This window comes from Aspergillus foveolatus (assembly GCF_047715535.1).
Source record: "Aspergillus foveolatus strain CBS 279.81 unplaced genomic scaffold BDW70scaffold_117, whole genome shotgun sequence".
NCBI lineage: Eukaryota > Fungi > Ascomycota > Eurotiomycetes > Eurotiales > Aspergillaceae > Aspergillus > Aspergillus foveolatus.
The window spans coordinates 16,238-39,585 of NW_027396181.1; the positions used below are offsets into that span (position 1 = coordinate 16,238).

The 23,348-nt window shown below is 49.8% G+C and overlaps 5 protein-coding genes across 5 annotated transcripts; 4 read left to right on the top strand and 1 right to left on the bottom strand.

Moving 5' to 3' along the window:
* Positions 1–166: 166 nt before the first annotated feature.
* On the bottom strand, positions 167–8,473 carry BDW70DRAFT_164559 (type I polyketide synthase; the record flags this gene model as incomplete). The annotated part of the gene is made up of 7 exons (XM_073741495.1): positions 167–1,084; positions 1,143–1,463; positions 1,520–7,188; positions 7,270–7,621; positions 7,677–7,945; positions 8,025–8,169; positions 8,219–8,473. The coding sequence occupies 7 exons, from the start codon at positions 8,471–8,473 to the stop codon at positions 167–169; spliced, it is 7,929 nt and encodes a 2,642-aa protein (XP_073591177.1).
* A 363-nt stretch (positions 8,474–8,836) lies between these two features.
* Positions 8,837–9,185, top strand: BDW70DRAFT_164560 (uncharacterized protein; the record flags this gene model as incomplete). The annotated part of the gene is made up of 2 exons (XM_073741496.1): positions 8,837–9,017; positions 9,070–9,185. The coding sequence occupies 2 exons, from the start codon at positions 8,837–8,839 to the stop codon at positions 9,183–9,185; spliced, it is 297 nt and encodes a 98-aa protein (XP_073591178.1).
* Positions 9,186–9,209: 24 nt separating this feature from the next.
* Positions 9,210–10,045, top strand: BDW70DRAFT_164561 (uncharacterized protein; the record flags this gene model as incomplete). The annotated part of the gene is made up of 3 exons (XM_073741497.1): positions 9,210–9,571; positions 9,638–9,696; positions 9,753–10,045. 3 exons carry the CDS (start codon positions 9,210–9,212, stop codon positions 10,043–10,045), a joined length of 714 nt encoding a protein of 237 aa, XP_073591179.1.
* A 2,018-nt stretch (positions 10,046–12,063) lies between these two features.
* Positions 12,064–14,436, top strand: BDW70DRAFT_154257 (sulfotransferase family protein; the record flags this gene model as incomplete). The annotated part of the gene is made up of 5 exons (XM_073739804.1): positions 12,064–12,178; positions 12,236–12,411; positions 12,510–12,683; positions 12,740–13,045; positions 14,401–14,436. 5 exons carry the CDS (start codon positions 12,064–12,066, stop codon positions 14,434–14,436), a joined length of 807 nt encoding a protein of 268 aa, XP_073591180.1.
* A 3,885-nt stretch (positions 14,437–18,321) lies between these two features.
* On the top strand, positions 18,322–19,955 carry BDW70DRAFT_154259 (cytochrome P450; the record flags this gene model as incomplete). Its single annotated transcript, XM_073739805.1, has 8 exons — positions 18,322–18,362; positions 18,436–18,514; positions 18,547–18,942; positions 18,998–19,074; positions 19,237–19,302; positions 19,383–19,542; positions 19,633–19,859; positions 19,934–19,955. The coding sequence occupies 8 exons, from the start codon at positions 18,322–18,324 to the stop codon at positions 19,953–19,955; spliced, it is 1,068 nt and encodes a 355-aa protein (XP_073591181.1).
* Between the last annotated feature and the right edge of the window lie 3,393 nt (positions 19,956–23,348).

Sequence of the window (23,348 nt, forward strand, 5' to 3'; positions counted from 1 at the left end):
ATATCGCAATACTCTCCGGCACAGCTGCTTCTACTATCATCAAGACTTGGAATCTTCTCTGATCGTTGTATCAGGGTCACGATGAGCTAAGAAATTCTATTGGGCATACCATGACGGTTCCATCATCTCATCCAGAAATTCTTCCCCAAAGGCCCCGGGAGGCGGGCTAATCTCTCAGAAATCCCGGATATGCTCGGCCTACACCTGGCTCAGAGATAGTAGAAGAAAACCGTACAAACTCGCTTCTTTCTGCTGCCTTGCTCGCTAACTCAGCAAGCGATATGTTACCCTGGATCTCAAACACCGCGACATCAGCTCGGACGGCCTTGCGAAACCACTCGCGCAACTCAATGGCCACCAAAGAATCCACACCATACGCTAAGGCAGGAACACAGAGCTGGAGGTCGCCCGGGTCCATGATGAGGAGCCTGGCTAGCTTTGCCACAAATGCCTCCGTTACGAGCTCGGTGGCCCGTACCGGGGAGCTAGCGGTGCGCAATGCCGAGGCTAGCTGGTCCTCTGGCCTTGTGTTGGTGGCCTCACGGAGAGCGCTGGGATCGGATATGGTATCGGTTGCTTGTGACTGATGGTGAAGGTGATTATATAGAGGTGTTTGCAACCAGTGTGGACTTTCGGTATGGCAACCCTGACGGGCAGAGGGAGGTTTCAGCCCGATAACAACATGGCATTTGCTGGGCGAAAGAACAGGTAATGAGTCGGCGCAGTAATGCTCTAAAAGTTTTAAGAGGTCGGATAGGTAGATCGGGTTGACGCCACGGGCCATCAGTTGTTGAGAGAGATCTTCCCTGTCTGCTACATAGCCAACATCAGCAAGCATGCCTATGCTAATAGAGACGGCTTTCTCGCCCCGGTGTACCCTGAACTTAGCAAGAGCATCCTGGAAGGAGTTTCCAGCAGCGTAATTGCTCTGGCCAAAGGCGGGGGCAACGCTGCTAATTGAAGAGCATAGAACGAAAAAGTCGAGGTCGCGCGGCAGGAGGAGATGGAGGTTCCAGGAGCCTCTGACTTTGGGTTTCAGCGCGGCTTCGAATATAGTATTGGTCATTGTGTCGAAGCGAGAATTCTCAGTGTCTGTTAGTGGTATGATAATACATAATCTCTTTGCCAGGGGGAATGCTTACGTAGAGTACCATCGCTGCCTGAATACATCCCTTGATAGGTGGCATGGTGTGCTGCGCCTGTTTCAGAACGTCCGACACAGCATTCCAGTCTGATATATCGCATGCAGGAGCCATGACATTTGAGCCTGTTGATGCGAGTTCTGACAGGAAGCGAGCATTATTAGGGCTCGCTGCACCTGACCGGGAAAGCAATATAAGCCACCTGGCACCTTGAGCAACTGCCCAACGTGCCAAAGCCCGCCCAAGGCCACCAAGACCCCCGGCAATAAGGTATGTCGCCTCTGACTTGAGTCTGAAGGGTGAAGGTGATCTAAGCAGAGTCTATTCACTATCAGCAGCTAGACGTAAGGACCTATTACATGTCATTCTTCACTCACCGGGACAGTGTCATCGGATCGCATCTCGATCAATATCTTTCCCATGCTCTTCCCGCCCTGCATTGCCCGCAAGGCACCCTCTAGCTCACCAACACCATACACCCGCAATGGGCTCGGGGGAGAAATCTTCGATACAGCAGCAAGATCAAGAACAGACTGCAGTAGCTCACCGGCCAAGTCTGGCTTTTGCCGTAGAATTTTGACAAGGTCGAAGCTTGCGAATGTAGTATTCTCTCTGAAGGACGACATTGGCAGGGACGCTGCCGCGCTGATATCTTTTGTGCCCATTTCAATAAAGCGGCCAAACGGCGCGATGCACTCCCAGGACGCGCGCAGGGCTTCACCAGCGAGCGAATTCACAATAACGTCTATGCCTCGCCCCGCGGTGAGACGTTTGATATGGGTGGCGAAATGGAGAGAGCGGCTGAAAAAGATATGTCTAGGGTTGATGCCATACTGCGTACGTAGAAACTGCTGTTTGTCCTCGGTGCTGACGGTTGCGAATATCTCTGCGTTTAGCATCTTCGCGATCTGGATGGTAGCCTGGCCAAGGCCACCTGCGGCAGAGTGGATTAAGACTGTCTCGCCCGGCTTGACTCTGGCGAGTTGTACGAGGGCATAGTATGCTGAACAGAAGACAATTGGTAGCGATGCAGCAGCCTTGAGGTCCAACTGCGGTGGAATTCGACGAGCTGCCTTCCCCTTGGCCCGAGCATGTGTCCGCAGAGAGCTATACAGAATGGCACAGACCGGATCGCCCACTTCAAATCCGGACGCTGGCCCTGCCTTTGTGACAATACCCGAGCACTCGCCGCCGATTACAGTATCCTCAAGCCGACCCAGCGCGGTGAGAAGATCTCGAAAATTGACACCGCAGTATTTGACCGCGAATTCGAACTCGTCGTTTTGCAGTGGCTCGTATATCTGAGGATCATCGGCAAAATAGAGACTGTTGAGGAGCCCAGGATGTCTAAGACACAGCTGCAGCGCCCTCCCAGGAGACTCACCAAGTCGATGAGGTTGTGGCTCATGGTTGTCAATTGCGGCGCGCTCCCCTACCCAAGGCCTAGGCATCTCAACAACTCGGCACACAGAGATCAATCCGTCTTGCTCGACATATTCGGTTTCCGATGCACCTGGTGGCGTGTTTTGGATGCTGTGTAGTGCCCTCAAAATATTTGTCGCGGTATTGGGCTCGATGGCCCCATCAGAAAGAGAGTATGTTACAAACGCAAGACGTTCATTCTCAGCACGGTATGTCCTATGAAGGCCATCAATGAGACCCGTGAAGGGGCCTGCACTTAAGCCACCAGTAACCCAGACAGTTGAGTGGGCAGTTGCGAGAAGCTTCTGCAAGCGCTTGAAATTAAGGGCTGAGATACCATGTAGCAGTGATCGGTCTATCTCAACGAGAATGATAAAAGAGGCCGAGCCCTCGATGCCATCCGGAAAATCCAAGCTTGATATGACTCTACATGAGAATGGGTGACAGGCGCTCTGTATCTGAAGAGCCAGCTGGACCTGCCGGGAAAAGTCAGGATCTACAACCACGACCAATCCTTCAGCAGGAATCGGTTTTGAAATCCCTGAGCTATTCTCAACTGTGATGGTGGTGACCATTGCACTCAGTATGGGCGATTTGTCGCCTGCGTGATTGCGAAAGCATGCATCGATACCAGAGAAGCCAGCTATTTTCAGCTCGGCGTCCCACTGTTGTTCTGACAACAGAGGAGACATTTCTCGATAGGGTTCTTCGCCTCGCCACCACCCAGCGAATAGCCCAAACACAAATTCAAGCTGAAAACAGGGACCTCTAATGGCCTCAATTAGCAGAAGGCGTCCACCAGGTTTCAGGCATCTTCGGCAGTTCAAAAGGGATTTTTGGACGGATCGGGTTGCATGGATGACATTATACGCTGCAACCAAATCATACTTCTCGAGCCCAATCGCCTGTGTTTGAGGGTGCTTTTCAATATCAAACACAGAAAATGTCATTCTACCGGATTGGAAGAGATGGGTGAAGCTCTCTTTGCCGGTGGCCAAGAAGGCAGGAGAGATGTCCGTATAATGGTAATTGGAGAAGCGGTGGCGATTTGGCTGCTGTTCAGGTGCGCTGGCAAAAGCTCGTAGCAGATGTGTGGTCAGAGTCCCCAGACCGGCTCCAACCTCCAGAACAGACATCGCCGGATCTTTGTGTGCAATGGCACCAATGAACTTGGTTACCTGTTTAAAGACTCGCAACACTCCGTAGCCACGGCTATATATCTGCTCCACCACTGGATGACCTAGGAGATAGTCGACAGCAGTCACTTCACCATTGACCAGGGAATCTAGGCTCTCTGCCGCCCGAGCAACGAGCTGTCCCTCTAAGCCTGAATTTTGAACGTCCCTAACGAGAAGCCGAAACTCTTCGTCACGCACTCTGCGCATTTCCCAAGACAACTGAGATGATGATATGCTATTGTTGCCTAGATGGTGCTCAATCCATCTAAAGTACCTGCGCATTTCGGAACTCTCTGTAATGGAGTCTGACATCGACATCCTAGCATATACTCGTTCCATGGCTGAAAAGCACAAGGCATCTGCTTTCACAACCGCCTCGTCGTTCGGCGTATAGACACTGACGTCCTTCGAGCACCCATACTCAATCTGGTCTTTGACAAGCAGGTCAACATCAAGCTTACTCTCAATGCAGTGGCACGCCAAATCATCCTCGCTCAAGTGATTTGGGCTTTTGTTCAGGACTCCGGCACCCGTGGACGTTAAATGAAATGATGCTTCGATACAAGGTAGGCGGGTCTCATCATCGTTGTGCCACGCATAGACTTTCCCCTTTACTCCTCTAAAGCCCTCTAGCTGTGTCTCCGCAAGGGCTCGGACACGTCTGCACGCTATTGATGAGAGCCTGGAAGATATGATGAGGCTGTCTAGCTTGGTTGGAACCAGTGTATACAATTCATGCTGGCAACCATTAGACACCGCCGGAAAGATTGACTGGAAAACAGCATCAAGCGAGGCAGGGTGAATGATGTGCGAGTCCAGTGTGTTTTTCTCAGCACCCTGCTTCCAGTGATCCAGGTCTATTGTGGCCGTAGCCATACCTGCAGCGTTGTGTTGAATTTCCTCGAGCCCTTGGTACATCAGTGCGTATCCCAAACCCGAGGCGCTAAGACGACTGTACAATAATTTCGAGTCCAGGCTACGATCGAGCTGACCAAGAATGGACGAATGTTCTGCACAATGATCCTTAGGGTGAATATCAACCCATGGAGCCTCTGCATCTCTATCAGTGCGAACGGAGATCGACCCTTGAGAGCATAGTACCCAGTTCTCATGATCAAGCATATAGAGTGAGAACTCCATCCACGATTCACTACGCCCCGACTGATTGTTTGGACATCGGAGATAGAGCTCCGTCTCGATGCTCGCCGCCCCAGCACCCTTGGGCGCAGCCATGGCCCTGAGAAACCGAACACCACGGAACAAGTATTGCGTTGGTTCGGGCTCGTCATGCAGAACTTGTCGGAGGGCCTCAATTGCCATGACTAGGATGCTAGCTGCTGGACACACATCCATTCCGTCGACTCTATGCCCGGCCACCCAGGGAGACAGGGAAGGAACAATCGAGTTGCGCCATTTGGCTTCGATAGGGTTCCAGTCAGGAACCGGGACGCCCAGCAGGTCATGGCGGGCGAAGCGGCGAAACCGCACATTACGGCTTAGCTTGCTTTCGTCCCAGTACTTCTTTGTGCGATTGAACGGGTACGGCGGCAGGTCGACAAGGTGCTGGATCTGATTCGGCGAGATATAGTCATTCAGGCACGAAATATCCAAAGTGGCTCCGAGGCAGTGAAGGGAGCCCATTGCCTGGAAGACTGTGTCGAACGCTGACCGTCCGCGCTGTAACATGGAGTGATAGAAGAGTTGCATACCAGGCCGAGCATCTTGAGCAATCTCACGCACTGAACTTTGAAGAGCAGAGTGCGGGCCAATCTCAAGGAAACAATCAATTGGCTTTTGTGCGTTGCTGTTCGGCTCTGACGGCCAGGGAATGTGGCTAGAGTAGAGAAGGGACACTGCGGCACTGAACTTCACCTGCTCCACCAAACTGCGAGCCCAGTGGGTTGCGTCTTGGAAATGAGTATTGAGGATCTCTTGACCGGTAACCGAGGACAGGACGAGAGGTCGGTTTCTCATCATCAACCCTGGACCTAGCTCTATTTCGGTTCTAACGATCTCTTCGTATCGAGCTGCTGCCTGAGTCATATACTCGCTGTGGTGCGCAACGTCAACATTCAATATCTTCGTGAGCACTCCGTTCTGCTTCAAGACTGTCTCAAGATATACCAGTTTATCCCTGGGCCCGCTGACGGTCACATTCTGTGGGCTGCTGATGCATGCAATGCAGAGACCGCCATGCCTTGGATTGCCTGGGTACAATCGGTCCATGTATTCCAGCAAGGCAACTTGCGACAACCCAACAGCGATCATCCCGCAGAGCTCTGACTCTTGCTCACGCAATTTCCCGATCACGGCACCCTTATAGAATGCCAACTTGATAGTTGCTTCAAATGAAAGGGCCCCTGAACAATAGGCCGCCGCCATCTCTCCAGAAGAGTGACCCACAATAGCCGACGGCTCCAGCTTCCACTCGCGTAGCAAATCTACCATGGCAATTTGAATAGCCACGCACAGAACAGGGATGAGAGTGGTTTCGTGTACCGAAGATGGATCGGTATCCTGAAGAATCTCGTCCTCTAGCGACCATTTACTATGTACTGTTTGAAGAATCGCATCCGCAGCCCGGATGCTGGCTCGGAATGTCTCATAGGCGAGCAGCTCGCGGCCCATTCCATGCCATTGGGCGCCTTGACCCGTAAAAACAAAAACAACTTGCCTCTGGCTGGAGTTTCTGGCAGGAATCGCGGGCTGCACGAGCCCTGCACATACCTCCTTGAGGGTGCGAGCAATTGCAAATGATCGCCATTGCAGATGGCTGCGTTTTTCCGCCAGTGTGTAGGCGAGATTCTCGATTACTGACCCGTCCGACGACTTCTGGTTTTCCAGGTGCTCCTGGTAAATCTGTGCTATCCTAGATATCCCGTCTCGGTCAGCGGCGGACCAGACGAACAGCAAGGGTTTTTGGCGTGGTGTTCTAGGCGGAAGGGAGGAAGTCGGCGTGCTTAATGCTTGGTTGGAGGCAGTTTGAAGCCGAGTTGCATGCCTTCCCAGAAGTCCTCTATCCTTCATATAGTGATATGCATCATCAAGCACAGCATGGCCGTTGGAGCCGCCGATTCCGAAGGAATTAACGGATGCACGCCGCAGATGACAATCCGGCCATGAAGTTGTAGACGTAGGAAACTTAACAGTGCCCATGCGATCAGTCTCAAGACCTATGCACCGATAGTGCGAAAAGCAGATACTCACATGTAGACCCCATTCCTCGGATTGAATTTTGGGATTCAGCTTCTCAAAATGAACATTTGGGGGAATAAGCCCACGCTCAAGAGCCAAAATGGTTTTGACGACTCCGGCAAGAGCAGATGTTGCCTCGAGGTGGCCGATGTTGGTTTTCACTGCCCCTACGGTGAGGGGCGCTGTTCTTTCGCTTCCACGGAACGCATCGGCTATCCCTTTCGTCTCCGTTACGTCGCCGAGGGCAGTACCTGAGTATTATACAAGAGCAGTTAGGACAGACAGAGACAGAGGAATGATAAGTTTGTTGCATCGAGTGCAGGAATAGTTACCTGTTCCGTGTGCTTCGAAGTACAGCGTCTGGGCCATTTCCAGGTTGGCAATACGGTAAGTTCGCCGGATAAGCTCCGCCTGCGCCCTGGAATTGGGCTGCGAGATTCCGGCAGACGTGCGGCCATCTTGGTTGACAGCCGTGGATCGAATTATTGCGCGAACGACGTCCCCATGCTCAAGAGCAAGGCTCATGGGCTTCAGAACGAGAGCCGCAATCCCTTCCCCCCGCGAATAGCCGTTAGCTCGATGATCGAAGGTATAGCAGATGCCATCCGGTGACAAGAAGCCCTGAGATGCCATTTCTAGCATGGACTGTGGGTCGTACATCAAGTTGGTTCCGGCGACGATTCCCTAAGGAATGTTACGGTTCTCGTTCTCTCGGGAAAGGTACCGGATACCAGCTCACCATGGTACACTCTCGAGCACGTAAAGCCTGACAAGACAGATGTAGGGCGTATAAACCGCTCGAGCACGCAGTGTCTATTGTCATGCTTGGGCCAGTGAAGTTATAGAACCAACTCAGACGGTTTGCGAGAAGCGATCGCAAGATCCCGGTAGCTTTGAAACGACCCTGGGGCTCATGGTCCCTCCTTACAAGCGCCTCATGATCATGTTGAAACTCTCCAACATGGACTGAAGTGTTAGACCCAGACGCCTGCTCTAGTGAGATTCCAGCTGTAGAGTCCACGACACAAGAATGTTAGTGCCACAAGGATAGTGGGGAGCATAATTCCTCAACGGAAGACAACAGTACCATTTTCCAGCGCTTGATAAGACGTCTCGAGTAACCAGCGCTGCTGGGGATCCAATGACGCGGCTTCCATAGGGCTCATCGAGAAGAAACCTGCGTCGAAGTATGCCAGGTCTTCTTGGATGAAGTGACCATATTTGATGTTCATCTAAGGCCACAGTTAGTCCCGAGGGTATCAGTTGCAAGTATCAGCTTACCGTGCCTCTGTGGTCACCGTCTGGATTATAATAGGCATCAATATTCATCCTACTTCCAGGAATCTCCGTCCTCGCCGACTCGCCCTTGACCAGCATCTGCCAGAAGCCTTCAATAGCTGCAGCATCTTGTGGGAATTTGACGGCCATCCCTATGACAGCGATCGGCTCTAGGATATCATGATTGGTGTCGTTCAGTTCATTTGTAGAGTCCTGGCTTCGTTCAAGCCCCGGCTTTTGAGCCCATGGTTTGTCCATCGTATCATGTATTATTCTTAATCGTAGGACTGGGAGTCCGCTGCTCGAGTCGGTCTTGAGAAGGTGTCGCTGAAAGATATCATTAATCCGGAATGCTTGCTAGGTATACCGCAGAACAGATGCGCAACAGGCTGCACCCAGCACACCCCCGCCTAGTCTGCTGTCATCTATTGTTGCTTATGCTACCCATCCCGGTGCTTACTGGCTTCGTGCATTCTCAAAATCGAACGATTTCAATTTAGGCGCATGGTTCGGCCCATTAGCAAATCGTGGAATGCATATAATGACAAGTGAGCCCTCATTCCCACTTCAGTCGCAGCACAACCACCCTGATTGCGACATATCATTCTCGCCAGATCAATCATGGGCGAAATCGACCGTCGGGGACTAGGAGTGACCACCTCTGGTCTGCTCATTGCCCTACTTTCTATCATTCTTCGATTCGCTATCCGACTGAGGAAGCGGATCACTCCTGGTGCAGATGACTGGATGGCCTTTGTTGCTCTGATCTTTTACGCGGGGTTTTGCGTTCCCACTCTCTGGGGTGAGCCTGCCCTCTGCAGGGGGTGATTGTGATTGCTGACTGGGATATATAGTGGTCAGCCAAGGGGGGTTGGGAGTTGAGATCCAAGAGATGACCCCAGCCCATGCTCAAACGGCGGCAAAGGCTCGTGAAGCTCTGGCAGATCCGTGTCTTGCAAGTTCAGGCTGACAGCTGGAGAAGGCTTCATACCTCATGCCGATTCTTTCCATTCCCGCGATTTCATTCGCCAAGATCAGCATTCTTTGTCTTTACCACCAGATCTTTGTTACACCACAATTTCGACGATGGGTTTTGATCGTCGGCTCCACCGTTGTCGCTTGGATGGTTGCATGTTTGCTGGCAACGTCGATGAGGTGTCTGCCCCCCAAGGCCCTTTGGGATCCATCAGTCCAGGGCCGTCACATCGACTTCGTCCTCTTTTTCCAATGCATTGAGCCTATCAACTGTTTGCAAGATCTTATCATCGGGCTTATGCCCATATACCCGGTCCAACGGCTGCACCTGGGCCGCAAACAAAAGGTGTCGCTGTGTCTCATCTTCCTCCTGGGCGCAATGTGAGTGAAATCGTCCCCGCTGCAGCAGGACCAGGTACATCGACCGGCTGACAATCACCTTGCCAGGGTGGCGGTCATCAGTTTAGTCCGGATTATCATCGTCTCCACTCCCAGTGCCACTCCTTGTACAGGACTTCCTACCCTTCTTGACTGCAGGTTACCTGACTCATAGTGTTCACAGCGACGCTCTACACAAGCAGCGAGTGGTTGGTCATTCAGTTATGGTTGGCCATTCTTTGCGCCAATATGTTGACATACCGCCCACTACTCCCGGATGGCTCCTTCACAGACAGCTTAGCAAACTTGGTCAAGAATATCTCTTCCAAGTGGAGCCTGTCATCGCGGGAGTCGGGAGGTTACGAGCTGCGGGAACCCCATAGCCCATGGCCGCCGTATGCATCATACAGCTCTGTTGAAGGAAGATCGGAGCACAAGGCTAAGGCCGGACCAAGCCGAGTGAGCGAGCAGCGGTAGGTGCCTGGAACTGGAAGGGCTTGGGAAGCTGGGATCCCCAGGCTTCTACACAGTATGTATTCAAATTTGTGTGACCTTGAGAAGGTGGGGAAGGAGACAGTGATCAATGAAATGGCTGATTTGCTTTTTTCTCTTTCATCTTTTCTCTTTTGTCAGCGTGTTCTCGCGTCAGCGAACAGAGGACAGGGGCAGTAAGACTTAGATTCCATGATTCCAGGCCCCATAGCCTCGTGTTATGTGCATCATGCTCTCTAATGAACAAATTTCATAGCAACTAACTAGTAAAATCATTAAAAATACTTTCAGGGCTTATTATTCTGATGATATCAGTTATATAGCCTAATATTTTGTATACCAACCACTAGCAAGATTATAGCTTAAACTTATTAAACCACGGGTCGGGGCGGGTTTTAGGGCTCAACCAATCCGCCTGCGCGGGTTTTGGGGTGGGTTGTTCAAGCGATAAACCGCCCATGGGTTAAACAAATAATCTAAATCAACCCCGAAAACTCAAGTAACCCAAATATGCAGATTCATGCCAAGGAAAGCAGTGATCTACATAACTCTGTAAATATTGTATTAAAGAACGGTTAGTATACTTAGTGTATATATGTAATCTAAATACAGTGATCTACCTAACCTCTTGGCAAACCAGCGGGTTGCCCCGCCGGTCTTTGGGTCCGTTGAAAACATCCAAAGCCAATGGCTTATTCGAAGGTCCAACCCAGTTCTTGGCGGGTCGAGGCGCGCGATGCTCTCTTAAAATCTTCTTTGAGCCTAGCCTAGGCATGTTCTATAGGGCTAAGATCAGGCAAGTATGGTGGCCACTTAAGTACTAGAATTGTGTTATTGCCTAATTCTTAACCAAACAAGATGCATGTATAGGAGCATTATCTCGCATGAATATAAGACCTGGCTCCTAATTTGTAGGCAGCGCCTCTTTTCGAATAGCAAGATATAAGCATCCGGAGTAGCTAATGCATTTTAAGGTCAGATCTGCATTTTAAAATCAGATCTTGCTCTAGAAAGGTAATATTAGAACAAGAACTACCCCAAGTTGCTTCCTAAATTATTACAGAGATTTCTTTGCCTTTTTTGTACAGGCTAATATTCTTCTTTTTCTATTTTTTACCCTGGTAGTTAAGGCAGAAGTACTAATATTTTCTCCTCCCCTTGCCATCTTAATGCTATACTTATTACTAGATATAATTATGTACCAGCAAGCCATACCCCGGTTCTGGTGCTTAAGAGCCCATTTAAGGTGTATTCTACATATTGGCTAAGTAACTGAGCCCTTTTTTGGCTCTCTAGTGCCTGTATCCTGCTCTTTAAGCATTCAAAGTATCGTACTATTGTCACGGGAAAGCTAGCTATATAGGTGCGATCCGGGCAGATCAGACCATGGGGTCTGATCATAGTGACCTTTTTGGTTCAGTGGGGAGTATGCTTGCCCGGACCTGTGCTCTTACAACTATTGTGGATGATAAGTTGCGTTTGGAGGCAGATATCTCCATATGTAATAAATGGATTGGCTTTGATTAGATATAGAATCAAAGCCTTGCTTCTGCCGCTTATTTTGCAGGGCCTGCCAGCTTGAGATTTTGATTTGTTGTTATATCATGTGGGATTTTATTCCAGTGTATACTAAACTGTAGAACGCGCAATTCCAGGCTGGGTAGATATCTTTAATATAGACCAACCTGCTAAGTTCATGCCATAAATATAACCCCTAGTATTTGGGATCAGCTCACTTCTGCGTGGTCTACCTGTATTAACAGGTGCCAGGGGCCTGCGTGGCGTTGACATTTTTATTTGAAGATGTTGATGTTGTTTGCGCATGACGCGTTAACGCGATTTTGTATGGAGACTTTCGCACATGACTGGTAAGCGCTACCAAGGTGCGCGGTTGTGATGCCAGAAGTTCATCAGCTGCCTGTGCTTGCTTCAAAGAAGGATTTAAATCAATACCAGTCTCTGGAATCATCAACATTCGCGTCGCTCTCGCATCGCTCGTCACCATGGTCGCCCGACCCCCCTTTCCCACTGTGCTTTACCCACGGATGGAACCCCCCAGCAACCGCAAAAAGGACATGAGAGTCCTCGCACTGGGGATGTCCCGCACTGGAACCATGTGTATGTGATCCTGTGGGAAGTCCCATCGGACAGCAGGAAATCTAATCCGATTCCCAGCCCTCTACGTCGCTCTCAAGGAACTAGGCTACACACCTTACCACTGCGCTGAATGCTCCATGGATCTCAAGAACGATTCGCTAGCGCATTGGAATCGGGCAATCGACGCAAAATTCTACGACAAGGGTCGCGTGTATCAAGGCCGTGACTTTGACCAAATGCTGTGGCGATATGATGTATGACAACTCTCAACCAGCCAATCGATCCTCGTTTTCCTTTTTCTCCCCTCCAAGTCCTGATACGCTGACGTGAGGCTGCATTTGTTTGGCTCTAGGCAATCACCGATGCGCCCTGCATCCTCTTCGTCGAGGAATTATTGGACGCTTACCCGGATGCGCAGATCGTGCTGACAACCCGCGACGTCAATACATGGCTGTCATCAATGGAGCGGTCGTTCTATACCATTCTTAAAATGAAACGCTGGAAATTACTGGAAACAGTAGACACCGTAAGCGATATCACTTACCAACCCTGTCCCCTCAGTCTGACAGATCTCACTTGCAGATCTGGGCACGGCCCTACCTCAAGCTCCTCCGCTCATTTGTTCAAGTCTGGACAAACGACCACTGGGAAGACCGCAACCGCTTGGTGGCTGGATTCGAGGCCCACTACGCCAATGTCCGAGAGGCGGCTAAGGCGCGCGGGCGTCCGGTCCTAGAGTTTCGCGTGCAGGAGGGCTGGGAGCCTCTGTGTAAGTTTCTGAACAAGGAACAGCCTGAGATGCCTTTTCCGCGTGTGAATGAGGGGGATTGGATTGCGCAGTACCATGTCATCATTTTCTGGTTCCGGCTGGTGAAGTCGTTGCGGGGGGTCTTGATTCCGGTCATCTTGGGCCTTGTCGCTGTTTTGGCTGCCTGGTGGTCGTATCAATCCTAGACATTTTTGGTGGTTTTGATGGGGCCTTCAAGTTTGATGGATGGTTCATCCTTGCGTGCATCCTTGAAGTCATCAAGCCCGGGAAATATAGCTCATCGACCTCGTAAGTTAAGGCGTCCCTGCAGTACTCAAACCTCCATGATGGCATGATAGAATGAGACCGGAGTGATATTGATATTTCAAAGTTACAAAGCCTGCTGACCTGCATGCTGGGGCAAATAGGAAGTATAGGGTGTTATTGCTAATATTACTGCGCTTCGGCACCATTTTAAATGTAGTCACCCTTGGGTTGGCTTGAGCGAGATCCTCCGCATGACCATGGAAATGGCAGATCGTTAGTTTCATCCATGATTCACACATAAGAAGAATCTCGAGGGAGAACTTGGAATCTTTTATTCATGGAGTACAAGGAGATATCTATTCCTGGCTTCGTAGTAGTGGTGTCCACACGGAGATCTACACAATTGAAGTTGACTGACACCAGTGACTGCCGCCACAAACATGTAATGCAGATTTAATCGGCATCAGACGAATCTAAATCAAAGGTCGCAGACCGGAATAAGCGCCTGCCTCTAGATCGGCGGGCCCGACGCGTTGTATCCTCTGGGCTAGACGACGAGTCAGAATCAGACTCGTCGGTAGCAATACCTAGTTCTTGAAGAATGGCCTTTGTCTCCGACTCAGGCGGCGCAGATTCATGGCGTTCGGTGAATTCATAGCCAGGGTGTAGGAAGTCTCGTCTGACGAGCACTTGGGACACAGCTCGTAGATCTGGCACTCAGAACAGGCAAAAATGTTGTCGCACGTATTCTGCATGGATGTGAGTCTCACCAATGTGGGGGAGTGTACACCAGGGCTGCGATTCCTAGAACTTACCCAGTAACATGCGTCACACATACCAGGACCTGAGCCCCCGAACTTAATGTCGCCTTTCAGCAGTGATTGCTCAGAAGACGGCTTCAGGGCTCTGATCACGCCCACCGTCGCTCTGTTATAGCATGCAATCTGCAGTGGCGACCAAACCTCCTCCCCTATTTTGTCTTCAACCGACAGGCTTGCGCCTGATCGCAAGAGTAGTTGGATGACGCCTACTTGGTTGTACGGTTGGCCCGCCAGACTGGATCTTTCAGACTCGTCTCGACCTCGGGCTGCCCAGCACAGGGCCGTCCAGCCATCGCTGTCAGGAGTGTCCACGCTTTCTGGCTCCAGTATATTTAGGAGATGCTCAACCGCCCTTGCACGTCCGTTCTGGGCCGCCCAATGCAGCAGAGTGTGCCCGTTCTAATCAGATACGGACGGAGGACCGCCGGCCTCGAGGACGGTGACTAAACTGTCAATGCCATGTAAGGCGGCATGGTGAACTGGGCAAGATCCTTTCTCATCAGGTTGCTGCACGTCTGCGCCTTTGTCGATGAGGAAGGTGGTCACGCTTGGGCGGCAACACATTGCGGCCACATTAAACACAGTGCCTCTCGGCCCACCAACTTGGTTGATATCAGCACCGTGGTCCAGGAGATACCGAAGGATCTCAATGGCCTTGTCGCAGTCTTCGTCTTCGAGACAAGACATGTAGATTGCAACGGGGTTCCCTGATAGCCTGAAAACGCGTAGTTTACGTCAGCATTGTGTTGGACAAGCAGGTCCACAATTCCCAATAATAATATTCAGCAAGCAGTATGTGATGCAGGTCCATAGAAGTTTGAGCCCAGATTCATATTGAGGCCCTTGTCCTCGAGGAGAGCTGATATCGCCGGCAAATACTGGCTCAAAACTGCCATACTCAGAGCAGTATCACCGTACGGAGTCCGTAAATTTAAGTCGGCCCCTGCATTAATCAATAACTTGATATTCTCAATTGGCGCAACCAGCTTCTGCAGGGCGTAGATTAATGGAGTCAATCCAGAGGAGAGTTTCTGATTGAAATCAATCCTTTTAGGATATTCCAGCAAGATGCGCAGGCAGTCATTTTCGACCGCTACGTGCACAGGCCCAAAACCTTGAGTCGACTGATGTTTAGCATTCGCCCTGACTTCCATGAGCATTCGGGTGATCTCCGAGTTGCCATTGTTGGCCGCCTCAAGCAATGGCGTAAAGCCCCATTCCTGATCCACAATGTCCAACACAACATTGCACTGCAGTAAAAGTCTCACAATATCTACATGTCCATTGATTGCCGCTAGCAGCAATGCTGTCGTTCCTTTCTCACCTGGAGTTTCAACGTTGGCGCCATTTTCAATGAGCCATTTGCATATGCCGCGCCCTGCAACCACGGAATAAAACAAAGGGCACCAAGCATTGCCCAGAGATTCATCTCAGCACCGTGTTCTAGAAGACACTGGACTAGAGATAGTTGGCCTGATCGCACAGCATAGAATAGGGCTGTTTCCCCATCTGCCTCCTCCGCATTCACTATAGCCCCTTAGTCTATTAAAAGCGTGAGGATATCGGGGGTCACTTTGTGGGCGTTTCCCTGAAAATTTTTGCTGAGAATAGGTGGACTGATGGATGGGTGATTGGGATCTGCGCCATGATCAAGCAGAAGTCGGCAGACTTCCACATGCCCATTCATGGCAGCAATTGTTAGCGGTGTTGCTTTGGTCTCTTCCCTGGTAGTATCGGGATGGACATGATGCTGCAGCAAAATTCGCACACATTCCAGCTCTCCCATTCGTGATGCGACCAAAAGTAGCAAGTCCCGCCTGTCGGCACTGAGCTTCATCGCTGGTTCGGCTCCCAGTTCTAGCAGACATTACAATATCGGATACATTCCCCAACATACAGCGCACAAAACCGGTGTATGTCCATCCTCGTCTTGCGTCTCTAGAAGAACAGGCCGCCGGGCCACCAATGCTCAGGCAGTCGTTTCACAAGAACCCATCGCGCAATAATGGAGAACTCCCTTGTCATCTATTCCACGATAGTCGATGTTTGCCCCATGGTCCATCAGAACAAGCATGGCATCTAGGCTGTCTGCCGTCGCCGCCGTTCTCAGTGGTACTATCTTGTGCTCCTCTTGAAATGGACCACCCAGCTCGGGCGGACATCCCATCTGCAGGAGTCTTTCTACTAGTCTGGGCATATTTAGCCAGGCTGCTCGATATATGAGAGCCGGTGACCACTCCGAATCCCCAAAATCACAGCGGTCGAGTAGCTGCAGAGTGATGGTCTCGTGGCATCCGGACGCAGCCACCTGGATTGCATTCAATAGATTAGGCGTGGAACCTGGGTAATCTGGACGTTCGAGCAAAGCCATGACGGTGGATAGGCCGCGTCGGGCAGCCTCAACGACAGCGTGACCAACATCCTCTAGACTGGATGGCTCAATATAATCCCAGCCGAGCCCTACAAATATTGGAAATAAAGACTCTGTGTGGTGGGGGTGGTCTTGTCGCCGGGTTCGAGATCGACCAGAAGGCGCCAGCCCAGAGTCGACCAAGGTCCGATTTCAAAAGATTGTGGAGCAGGTGAGACGCATTGGATAGCTTGGCGAAGTGTGCTGGCCACATTTCAACAGCATATAAGCATAGGCTGTTCCGCTCGTGGTGGTGAGGAAGTGCAATCAATCCTGAGCACCATGTGCCGAACTGTTCCCCCATCTCCTTCTGGATATTTGGCAGGCAGAGGTAGTCCAAACAGGCTTTGGCAATAATAAAATCAGCAGACTCGCGTAAATTATGCCAGATTCTCTTTGTCTCTGAAGGAACAGTGTCCGCGGTAAACATTAACATGAGCCTGCGGTTGGGAATTCGAATCTCGTTATACTGAATCTCTAGTATGCCAGCAAACACGGATGTCAGCAGCGAGAAAATATATCCGCAAGTAACGATGTTCGATTGCAATCCACATCCCCTGGATACTGCCTCCGTCATTTCCCCAATTGTAAGCGGCCTCGCGCCGTAAATGGCCCAGGCAAGTATCGACTGAATTGTAGACTGGTCCTCATCCGATGAGAGCAGATGACTGACGATGAATTCCAGAGAATAGTTGGTCTGTTGTGCATCTGCAAAGAATGACCTTAAGGTGCTGGGATTCTGCGACCACTTGCTATTCATTCGAAGCTGTTCAGAGAATATGTGACGGCTCACAGGATCTCCTCCGGCAATATAGTCGATCACCTGTCGCACCTTATCGACTGGCCAAATTCTTGCAAGCTCCTTGTGGATAGAATCTTCAAAGAACGGTGGTATAACCTCTGCATCGAGGTCGACACATCGCCAGGTGGAGGGTCCGTCTGCGAAATCGAGTGCTTTTGAGCTAGTCACGGCGATCCAGGATACAAAATCACAGCCAAAGGCGACTCTGGATAGCATTTTAAGTAAACTTCTATACGAGGCACTGGAGCATTCGTCTACCCCGCTGACCACTAGGGAGATGTTTTCGATGGATGACGAACACTGGGCCCTACGGAACCAACGGAACACTCTTCCCTGATCTGTAACATGACGATCTCAGTCAAATCTTTGAGATGGAAGTGTTCATGGCAAGCGAGCTGAGCCCACAGCGCTGACAACATCGCTGTCAAGGTGTTTCGCTGAATATCCCAGCCACCGAATAAATAGAAGAGGGTCAGATGAAGGCCCCTTCCGTAGCCTCCCGCTAGCTGCTGAATAGAATAGAAGAGCTGCTCGGCAACCTCGTGCATATCACGGGTACCATGAACATACAATACCCGATCTCTAGGGGATTCAAGCCATTCCTTGACAGCATCAACCTTCAGCAGTGGATGCTCCGGTTGACAGGGAGAGCGGAACAGATCCATTGGGTCAGCAAGCGAAATGAAGAGATTGTCTCGATCCAGCACTGCAGGCTCCAATGGAACCATATCTGCACAATGATCAGTAAACTATTGCCAGACACCAAGACCTACACATACAGTCTCTCTGCGAGATCAGAAAAGTCCGAATCCTCTCAGAGACGTCACCTTCAGAACCATTCTCTCCAATCAGTGTTTCAAACATGTAGCCCAATGCTGCAGAGAAATTGTCGAATGCCTGTAGAAGTGAGTGAGGGTTTTGGGGATGGTAGCTGGCGTTCTTACTGCCAAATGTCACCAGGAAGACTCTCATGAGCATGGACGCTGAGCATGTAGCTACGTAGATAGGCCTTCGGTTGCACGAAAAGACCATCGATTTCGATCACTGCCTCCACAAGTCCGGTAATCAATGCAAGCGTCGGGGATCTCTGCAGCCATCGGAAATAATTCTACCGCAATGGCTCACAAAGTACATCAAGGGCGCCTATCCCATATTTGGTTACTTTATCACACTCCTTAGAGATGCCCGTGGAGACGAGGCGTTGAGGATATATTTGGAAACACCTAATAGTGGCCTTATTCGTCTCAAGGGGCTCTTCAACTCCAACCAGCTGCTGCTTACGAGCCCAAAGGCAATTTCGGAGGCCTTGGTACAAAATTCGTATGGTTTCCCAAACCAGAGATGAGCCGCAACTTCCTGCGATTTGGAATCGGTGATGGTCTCGTCGTTGCCGAGGGCGCACACCATAAGCATCAGCGGAAACATGCCATGCGAAGTTTTACCTTCCGAAAGATCAAGAATCTGTATCCCCTTTTCTGGGAGAAAGCTGTGAAGATGACGAAGGTTATCGAACAGGATACGTTCGGTGATCAGCATTCATTGACATCTACTGGTTTTACTGATATCGATAGGTGGGCTCCAAAGGCTACTCTGGACATCATAGGCATTGCAGGCTTAGGCCGGGACCTCAACACATTGGAACATTCTGAAGAACAAATTGCCTCCTTACTCTATGATGACATATTTACCCCTACTGTCGGAATACGAACAGTCGCTGCGCTACTAGGACTTGTTGGTGTGCGTCTGACAGCCTTGTTGGCCCCATCCGCATCGTCCCGCATATTCAATGCAGTCAGCGGAATACGCGATCTTTGTCACCGATTTATTTGTGGAAGGAGGCACGAGCTTTAATTGCCAGGTTATCAACCAGTTGATACATTATCATCTCTCATTAATGCTGATGTTTTGCCGACCACAAGCTCGTCGATCAATTACTGACTCTTATCGCGGCTGAGTACGTCTAAGCTTTTGGTCTGGTCCAAGGCGTCTGTTAGAGCAGAAGAAGTAGCATTTGACTAACATTGTTTTCAGACATGAAACCACATCCTCCACATTCACATGGATAGTTTTCCTTCTCACTCTTTATCCGGATGTTCAGTCACGTCTTCGTGCCGAAGTACACACGGCACTACCAGCTGTCTCTACTCCCCGTGGCTCGGATTCTGAACCCGACATAGGGGAATTCTCGAATCACTTCTGCTTTTTAACTGTGTCTGCAATGAGACTTTCCGCATGTTCCCACCGGTTCCCATGACAATGCGGCAGAGCAGCCGCAATATTACCTTAATTGGGCAACCTATTGTTGCCGGCACAATAATCACTGTAGCACCCTGGGCTGTTAATAACAGCTCTGAACTCCGAAGCCCAGATGCTCGTGAATTCAAGCCAGAACGATGGATAGACTAAAACACTGGGAACCCTAATCAGACCGGTGGCGTATCAACAAAGTATGCCTTCTTGACATTCCTCCACGAGCCAAGGAGTCGTATTGGTCAGGGGTTCGCCCGTGCAGAGCTAAGAGCTTTATTAGCTGTTTTTCTGGATGCTTTTGAATGGAGGATGGCTGATCCGGAGGAAAAGATTATTCCGGCGATAGTCATCACAGCCAAACCTAAGAATGGGCTGAACATTAAACTCAAGAGGGCCAGGGATTGGTATATTGGGTTCCCACAGGGGACAGTGTCGGGGGGAATGAACTTTAAAATAATTAATATGGCGATTGAGTTAGCCTGCGTAAATATGATAACTAAGTTATCGGGAAAATATACCGCTAAGCCAAAAAGGCGTCATGACTTCCAAATTAGTCTTAGACAGTCATATTTTCTAGTCGACAATAAACTAGACGCTTTCTGGGTGGGCAGGGCGGTTGTGCAAAGTACTGTACCTACGTCCTCTACAATCATACTTTGTCCAGAGCCTTCTTTACTTTATGAAAATGGATTTAAGCCAGGTCGATTGCGGAGTGACCAGAGAGCACACCAAAGTGGCAGGTTGCTAGCAGACCTGCCTGGATTGCTCAGGCAGCCATGCGCCGTGCTAGGCAGTGTCTAGGCATTTGGCTAGGGCGGACTTTATCCAACTGTTGCCACCACGCAGCCATATGAACGAAGGAGCAGAAACAACACGAAAATTCCGCTGGCAGCGCAGATAACTATATAGTGCTTGGTTCTCCCAGGCCCTCCTTTTATAAGAGATTTAAAATTATAAGAGAGTTGGCTCATGATCAGATTCAATCCAAGTTGCCAATTTGCTATTTAGAAAATTGAATTATATAAACTCTGCCAGATATGCTTCCAATTGCTATAATGCCATCTTTGACTGCTGAGGAGATGGCCTCGCAGTCGGAAGGGAGCCATAACTCTTTTTGACCACTAACAGCAACCCATCGTTTGCCTGCAGAGATAACTCAGTCTCTGTTTCAAAGGAATTTGATGAGAAGTTCTCGTCCCAGGCTTAGATATTGAATGATCCAAATTTAGTCAGAAGCCGGCCACCTGGTGGAAAGGCCACTGACCCAACCAACACAAAACAACCCTCCAGCGTATGCTTGAGGGTGCCAGTGGCGGGATCCCAGAGCTTGATGGTATGATAGAGCGAGCCGGACGCCAGAAGCCGGCCATCTGGTGAGAAGGCCACTGACCCAACGCAGTCTGAATGGCCCTCCAGCGTATACTTGAGGGCGCCAGTGGCGGGATCCCAAAGCTTCATGGTATTATCGGCCGAGCCGGACGCCAGAAACCGGCCATCTGGTGAGAAACTACCTACGCCCGTTACATAGATGTCTTCTATTGTAACGGCGTAGGCGGTATTGTTTTCAACTGGCTTTCCTGTATTCACAGTATCACAAGCTTGGAGAGAAAGTATGGGGATAGGCCTTTCTCTCCCTCTATATACATGCTCCTAAACTCCCATCAGGTTTTGTCCACCTCCTAGAATGTTCTACTGGTTGGGGGCATGGCCGATAACCAAGACCCAGGCCATAGCCTGTAACAAGTGCCGCCCATAGCAGCCCGGCGGGCAGGGAGGGTGCGCCCAGGGCTATGGCGAGGCCCACTGGAGATGGGGAATATTTGGGTCATGTATAGTTGCTCCTAGCTTGGCAAGCCTGTCTGCTAGCTCATTCTCAGCAATCCCAGAGTGGCCGGGGCAGGCAGTACCGGATGGCAGTATACCCCGATGTGGGCTATTGAGGTGGTTGCTAGCGTCAAATTTGGTTATGCACATGCAGTCAGGTCCAAGGTCACCAAGCCGCAGGAGAATCCACTAAGAATGTTAGATTCTCTAGAGAGAACAATTTTAGCAAAATGTCAGCTTTACGAGGATCAGATAGCTGCGTCTCTTGTGCGCTTCAGGATACTATAACTACAAGTCAAGCTTGTCAAGGTGTGGAGAAATCAGCCACAACCCCTTCAGTTTGTACTGTAGCAACCTCTATCTAGGCAGCAACAATCTTTGTGGCTATGTTAGGCGCCGATGTTTAAAGCGACGGCTTAGGTAGCCAATCTGTGATCGCTTAACGTAAGTGAGCGGGTACCGAAGTTTACGGCTAGAGGAGACAAGTAGGTCTCCCGAGGAATGTGAGGCAGGTGATCTGAAGGTGAGAATCTCACCCTGTCTATTCTGCGCTCACCCTAATCTCACCCAGGTCGCGCGACTGTAAAGCGGCCTCACCCTAAGCTCACCCGGGCAGCACCCACCCGACTTCTGTCCGCGTTGAAGCCACACGTTCAACGCGGATGAACGAGCAACGAGCCCTGAGTGTGTTGCTGCTTTTAGGGGTGAGAGACACTAAGCCTAGGGTGAGTGCAGGTGAGATGGGTGATAACAAGGTGAGAATATCACACACTTGACAGAGTGGGAGCGAGAATGGTGAGAACTAAAATTTAGGCCACTACTATGATCTCTCCAGGCTTAACATAAATAGCAAGGGCTTTTTAATTTTTATCTGATACTTTTAAACTATATTATAGATCCTTTTCTTTATCTTGTCTATATTTTCCTTATCCTATTACTCACATGACGTGATGGCCCTGTGCAAAGAAGATTTGACATGTAAGAAGCTTGAACTGCTTTAGAAGTTTGTAGAAGTATATAGATTTACAAATAAATATTAATAGAGACTGCTAAGTAAAGAAAATATTATTAGTCACAGGAAAAGGGCCCTGGCTACTGATAAGAGGTACTAGTATACTATTAATAACTAGAGAATATAAGAGTCTTGTCTGCCCTACAGTTAAGGATAGAGATATTAATTACTATAGTAAAATAGATGGATGCTATTAAGAAACCAGCCTGGAGATCTGTACTTCAAGGAAGGCAACCCTTATCCTCCTATATAAATCTTTAAGCTCTTTTTAGAAAGTTATATTGTATTTTATAACAGCCCTTTACCAAATCAATAGAGTATTTTACGCAACCTTGTCTGTTTTATAAGTAAATAAGAAAGAGTAAGGTTAATAAAACTACTAGATATCTTCAAGGATAATACTTATAATATTTATTTACTATTTCCCTGATATATTTGATATCCTATTGTGATATCGGCTACAGATCGCCGCCGGCGATGTCGAGATAGCTCCAACTCGCGGCCAGCGAGGCCGGTAGCTGAAGCTACCAACCTCAGTGGGATGCAGCTGTTATCTCTCCTGGCCCCGCTACAGTAGATATAAAAGTGACAAGAACCCCGTCCGGTTAGGACGGACAGGCAAGCGACAGTCGAGGCCTCCGGCCTGCGACTTCGCTGTTGTCGGGCCAGCTGTGGCCCACGGCTCGACTCAATCGACTTCGTTACTGAGAATGTTATTGTCACAGGCTATGGCCTGGGTCTTGGTTATCGGCAATGCCCTCAACCAAAGGTCTAAACAAGGTTACATTTGTCTGAACCAAGGTACGGAAAAGTCTAAAGTGTTGACGTATGTCCAGAAAAGTTGATAAAAGGGAGGAGAGAGGGTTCATGTTTCTGTCTTTTATTTGTTTCTCTAAGCTTGTGATACTCGTTTATACAGGACAGCTAGTTGAAAACAATACTACCTACGCCCGTGACATTATCACAAGCTTCCGTTTAAGGACGTATAACCCGAAGTTCCGAAGTACAGAAGTCCAGAAGGCTCGTTTAGAGCACCCGAAGTTCAGAAGTCCAGAAG